This window comes from Nelumbo nucifera, chromosome 4, assembly GCF_055504915.1.
Source record: "Nelumbo nucifera cultivar China Antique chromosome 4, China Antique-T2T, whole genome shotgun sequence".
Taxonomy (NCBI): Eukaryota; Viridiplantae; Streptophyta; class Magnoliopsida; order Proteales; family Nelumbonaceae; genus Nelumbo; species Nelumbo nucifera.
In genome coordinates, this window is record NC_142652.1 from 48,312,169 (window position 1) to 48,318,746 (window position 6,578).

A 6,578-nucleotide genomic window follows, 5' to 3' on the forward strand; every position below is an offset into this window, starting at 1 on the left:
TCTTGTAAATTCCTTGAGCTCATACAGGCTTTCTTGTAAATATTCATAATATTAAGGCTCTTTGGGGGTGGGGTCGAATTCATTCTTTGACACCCTTGAAACCTGGTGTTAGACTCTCTACTATTCATCTTGTTGACACCTTCCACCATAACCAGGGAGGCATTCAGATTTAACACCTCCCTAAGACTCCACCAGTAGTACTTGGAACTTTGCTTCTACAGCTTCTGCCACATCAATGGGGCCACTGAAAGCCCAAACTAGATCGCCAGAAGAATTTAGAATTCTACCCTCAATACCTATCTGACATCTATGATTAGAAAGACTGGTGCAACTACCATCAAACTGAAAAATGTATTCAGTTGGAGGTCTTGGGAGAAGAGTAGGTTTTGTAGAGATTGTCAAGGGTGACAAATTCAAGATCTTCTCAAGGTTTTTTTCTAAGTTACCTACATAAGCCACTTCTGAACAGCTTAGAGGCTCTCAACCACAAGTTAACTATAGCACTGATTTTGCCTTTTAAATCTTCTATAGAAGTGATTTGTTTACAAAGACTGCTACCACACAGTTAATGAGCAAATGTCCACAGGATTCATCATCATTCATACACATCACACACACAAGGAGCAATGTAGAGGAACCCTTTCCTTTTCCTCAGAAGCCTATCACAGGTATTAATACTACCATGGGAAGCCTCCCAGACAAAACAACAAACTCTAGGAGTAACTGCTGATAGCCAAATCTTCTTATGGGGGAAGGAGTTAACTAAGCCTTGCACTAGCTTAAGGAAAAAAGTGTTCATAGTAAACACATCAAAAGAAGAAGGCCACCAAATTCTCTAATCATTGGTCAGAGGGGCAAGGAAAATAGAGGAGAGAGAAGACAGAAGAGAGGACATATAATCAGTTTCTTCATCAGATAAAGCTCTACGGAAGTTGAAGTTGAAAAAGAGGTCATGCTCCCCTCTAGAAATAACCAAGGAGATAGTGCCCTCTTTAAAAAAGGAAATTCTGAAAAGGAGAGGGTAAGAAGTGTGGAGTAGGGGTGCTCATAAAAAGACGAAAAACCAACCAAACCAAACCGAGAAAACTGAAACGAAAAATATGGTTAACCAAACCAATTGGTTCAGTTCAGTATTTTCGATAAACCAAAGGACTGGTTCGATTTTCAATTAACCTAGAAAAAAAATTCGGCAATTAACCGAACTGACCAGTATATATATTTTTATGTACATTATATATTTTTAATATATATCATATATTATTTATATATAATATATAAATGTATATGCATTATGTATCATCATCATCATCCATGCCTTATTTCCAACTATATGGGGTCGGCTACATGAATCCTATTTCGCCAATCTGTTCTATTTAAAGTCATATCCACTGCTAAATTATTAGTACTTAAATCATTTCTTACTACTTCTACCCATGTCCTTTTTGGTCTACCCCGAGCTCTTCTCACCCCTTCAATGTGTAACAAATCACTTCTTCTAACTAGCACAATTGGTGCTCTTCTATGCACGTGCCCAAACCATCTTAGTCTATACTCTCTCATTTTATCACTTATTGGAGCTACTCTTAGGTTCCTACGGATAACTTAATTCCTAATCCTATCCTTTCTTGTTTATTCACTCATCCGTCACAGCATTCACATTTCTGCCACATTCATTTTCTAGACATGTTGCTTCTTAACTGCCCAGCACTCTACTCCATACAACATAGTTGGCCTTACAACTAACTATTTTATAGAAGTTTCCATTTAATCTAACTGGTATTCACCAATGTTTTAAAATGCAGAAGAGTGACGTGAGGCGTTCCACTACCCAAAGGCGTGAGGCGTAGTTCAGACGTACAAGGCGTAAGCCTCCTTAAGAGGAGGGGGATGAGGAGGAGGAAGAAAAGGATGGAGGATCTCATTTTTCTTTATTTTTAATAAAACTATTGTATATTAAGAAGAATGAAGATGCATAACACTAGCTAAAAGAGGGGGGGTCTTTTCTTTCCCCTTCTCTTTCCTTTCCTTCCCTTCCTTCCCTTTTCATTTCTTTTCTTTTTTCTTCTCTTTTTTTCTTCTCTTTCTTTCTTTCCTTTTCCCTTCCCTTTCTTTTCCTTTCCTTTCTTTTTTCTTTTTTTCTTTTTTTGTCTTTCTGTACAAGGCGTGTGTGTGTGTGTGTGAGGTGCACGAAGTGTACGCCTCTAGCACACCTCATGAAAAAGGCATATGAGATGTACACATTAGAGGCATCAACGCCTTTGGCATATACCTCAAGGTGTTTTGGGGGGCGCCCTGAGGAGGAGGTTGGATTCAAAGTTGATTATAAGCTGGTTGCAAAAGGAGGAGGAGGCTGGTTGGTGGGATTATATTAATGAAAAAAGAAGGTTTAAGTGGATGTCACAGGGAATGGAAGTTAACCTGCAGTGGGTGAAAAGAGATGCTAACTCCTTTGTTGATGCATTGGCTAAACAAGAGATGGGAAGGAATCATCTTTTTTGGGCTATGTTGTAAACATGCAATTCTATTTTGGTGAGTGTTAAGAGAGTTTATCTTCTCTTCTTAACTTTGTACCTCTTTGGTTTAATTTTAATGAATTCATTTCAATTATTGATCAAAGAAAACTACATTAGAAATGCTGATCAAAAAAAACTACATTAGTATGCAATGTATATTTAATAATAAGAGTGAAAACCAAGGTACCCTTAAAATTGGAGACCAAGAGATAACTCAATTTGGCGCCTTCCATTACAAAGATTCAATAATTCATAACAAAGGAGAGACTGAGGAGGGTCCCGCCCATTGAATTAGAGTAGGATGGGCAAACTAGAGGGGTACATCTAAAGTCTTATGTCATTGGCAAGTACCACTTTGCCTAATGGGAAACTTCTATAAACAGTTTTAAGGCCAGTTATGCTTTATAGAGCAAAGTGTGGACAGTTAAGAAACAGCATGTCTAAAACAAATGAGCGTAGCAAATATGTGAATGCTTAGATGTATGAGTGGTAAAATTAGAAAGGACAGATTTAGAAATGAAGTCATACAAAGAAACCTAGGAGTATCTCCCATAGGTAAAGATTGAGATGGTATGGCCACATGCATAGAAGACCATCTACAGCACCATGATCTATTACAAGTTGAAGGGGCTAGAAGAGCTAGGAGCAGACTGAAAATGACTTGGGTGGAACATCGGAAGTAATAAGAAACGATTTAAGCACCTATAATTTAATGATGGATATGGCACTGAACAGAAGGGAATGGAAAAACAGGATTGCCGACCCCATATAGTTGGGACAAAGCTTAGATTATGATGATTCTGCAACAAGTACATAATTAAAAATCATCACCAAAATATTAATGAAGATCAAAATGACTTCAATTATTGAAATCTTCAAATTACTTCACCTCTAATTTTACTATAATACTAGTGAGGTTTGCATTTAAAATAGTGTTTTTGTGCATTTAAATGCCCTAAAAGTATATAATTTGGCCATGTGGGAATGTCATCGCAAAGGAATCCATTTCTGACTTCGTCACACATTCAAGGAGCGATAGACAGTTTATCATATTCTCATCTCCCATCCTTAAATCATATTTCTCAAGAGAAACAAGCTTGGTATGCAAACGACCAGAACTATTGCTTACTATATCCTCCGTGTTGTGGAAAAGCAAAGACAAGTGGAACTTAAAGAAAAACACCAACTAATCACAACAAAAGTTGGAAGAACAAAAAGACGAATCCCTGGAAAGAACTAACCGTAAGCAGACATAACAATAGATAGAACAGACCCGCGATGGGCATGCCATGCGAGACTTTCCCTGAAAGAAGTCCCATCCAAGGACTGATCCATCTTCCACGACCTAATCTTCCCATCCTTGTGCCCCGTCCAAATCAGCCTATTTCCCTCATCCACAGCCATACACATCGTCGCAGACGTCTGATCCGACTCATGGAACGGCGCTGCATCTTCGTCCCCTCTGCGAGCCCTTCCCCTAATTCCGTACCAGGTCGTATACATATCAGAGAAACTCCAAAACCTTACACCATCTTCCTGCCCAGCCCACAACTGAGTCTCAGTACACACAATTGTCCTTAAGAAGCACCCCACTTGTGTTTCCCTCAACGGGTGAGGCCTCAATTCCAAGCTCGGCGGGCGATTGGGATGCATCGCGGCACGAAGTGGCACCTTAAAGATCCCATTCCCTCCACCACTGCCTATAAACTCCGGCAACGATCGTCGCTGCTCGTCTGAACCATCCGACAGCTTCTGCTCCAAAAAATGGCTGACATACTCCCGCTCGCTGGCACTAGCAATACCACCAAACCGCCTGCCATTGCCGCCACCACCACCGGAGGGATAGAATTCATCATCAGAGGAGTCGTAGTATCTGTTGACGTCTTTAGGATATCGCACTTCTTCAAGACTGTGCTTTCTCATTAGTTGAGGCCTTTCGTGTCTAGGTACGCCTAGTTGTTGACTGTAGCAATGCATTTTCCGATGGGGAGGAACCGTGCTTAGAGATGTTAACTTGTCCCCGTCGTCGTCCTCGATTCGTTCCTCCATGATCGACGACTCTCCGACCTTCCGAGGTCGAACCAGAGAGAGATTCTGGGTTTTTCCGATCGGATCGAGGTGTTTTTTGTCTCCGGAGAGCAAGGCGCGGCTTATTGAGAGCTGACGGACGAGAACCTCTTCTCTCAGCTTTCGCTTCCTTAATAAACGTTGTTTTTAGCCTATATTATTATTATTATTTTTATTATTTTATTTCATATCTAATGCTTTTCGTTATGAAGTTGATCTGCATCGTCGTCAATAGACGCTTGCTGTCAAAGATGCACGCTTGTACAGAATGCCACGTTTACGACGATTTTCTAAGAATACTGTGGAGATTATGTTGATCGAACGGTCATAAAAGTTCGTTTGGTCAAAGATGAACTCTATTCTAATGAGGCCACGTTGCATTTTGTAGGTAGAGAGTTAGGCACGATGGTGTAATCCTGTCTCTGTTCCGAAGGACAACCTCAGTGAAAGTGGTTTCTCTGACCGTCGAATTGGAATAAGTGTGATGTGAGTTATTCTTATTGAACGTTTCGCAGAGGATGCCTTGCATGAGGCCAGAAATCGTTGACTTAATTATTCACTTCTTCGTTGGCGGGGATCTCTTGGTTCGTTCGTCTCTACCTCAACGGATCTGTATAACCAATTACAAGTGAACACGTCAGATTCCGTACACCAGTTCCCACGTCAAAATTCTCCGCTATCCAATCTCGGGTGTACTCGAGAATCGAGGAGAAGTGATAAAGTGTGCATACGCGAATATATTGTTGGAGGATTTTTTTTTTGAAAGAGGTTGTTAGAGGAAGTTAAATTAACAATCTGATTTCAGTGTAGCCGTTCTGTCCATTCGCTTGGTTCCTTTCTTTCTTTCAGCATGTTTATTAGCTTGAGATAGTCGCTATATATAGTGACACTGAGTAGTTTCACTGATTGTTAGCAGCTGCTTCTAAACCTTTCTAGAGAGCTCTTATTTCAGCTTCATAAGTTGATGCGGCCCACAACTGTTTTCCTTCTGCAAGAACTTCCCCTGATTCGAGTTGGTGGATGAATGCTTCTCCTGCATTACCGTAAGAGCCATCAATGTATAATGTACACAAGGTAGCATGATTTGTTGTTTGGTTTACGATTACATTTCGATTTGGCTGACTGAATGGGAAGTGAAGTAGAACTTTCCTTTATTCATTGTCATTTATGGAGAAATAAGATCTTTTTCAAATAGCAGTTTATTTCTTGCTTTTCATATCACTAGTAAACGTGCACGTGCAAATGCACGTGATACTGTGATTGCTTCAAATGACAACAATAATAGCAAAAAAATAAGAACAATAATTATAATAATAGAAGCATACTGTGTACCGATGAAACCAATGATCTATTTGACCAAGTCAATAGGCTATGGATGATACATTTACTTTCTTTTCTTTTGTCTTCTTCTTATGTTCATCATTAATCACAACAATTCTCAATTTTTAACATATTTTTGTTTAATAATGATGAATATATAATATTAAAGACATGTTTAATACCCATGGTCAAATCAACCAATCACACCAATATTTTGGGTCCATTTATCATCAAATTACTTGCTCATAAAAAGCCATTAGCTTGGTTGATAATATGGTGACCCAACTATTTGAATTGTTTAACTATTCGAAAAAGTACGGACAGGCCCAATGCAAATATCTGAATTCCACGATAGATCTATAAACATTCAAAATGTCGAAAAAACCCCACTCTATACACCAATGCCTGCCTGTGAATTGGCATCAATTCCGAGCCGGCACCTACCCTAACTGTACTTTGGGCCTAAAAATTCTGACCCTGCGCTGAACCGTCATTCTCCCTTAACTATTTGACCTACTTGATGGGGTAACAAGTCAAATATTAATTTTCTTTTTCATTTATTTTTCTATTTTATTTTCATCATTAATAAAAATATTTTTTATTTATCATATTTATATTCTTGATATGATGAATACATAATATTAGATATGTACCCATATTTTTCTATATAATTTCTTT

The 6,578-nt window shown here is 39.0% G+C and overlaps 1 protein-coding gene across 3 annotated transcripts in view; it reads right to left on the reverse strand.

Moving 5' to 3' along the window:
- Positions 1-4,716, reverse strand: part of LOC104611791 (type I inositol polyphosphate 5-phosphatase 13-like) — a 79,417-nt gene extending 74,701 nt beyond the window's left edge. The window contains exon 1 of one of the 3 annotated variants that reach the window (XM_010279004.3): positions 3,755-4,714. In XM_010279004.3, coding sequence (XP_010277306.1) covers positions 3,755-4,562 — 808 coding nt within the window. In that variant the 5' untranslated portion in view covers positions 4,563-4,714. Of the gene's footprint in view, positions 1-3,754 lie in introns of all 3 variants that reach the window. The other 2 variants (XM_010279003.3, XM_088902967.1) reach the window with 2 other exon arrangements.
- Positions 4,717-6,578: the final 1,862 nt, after the last annotated feature.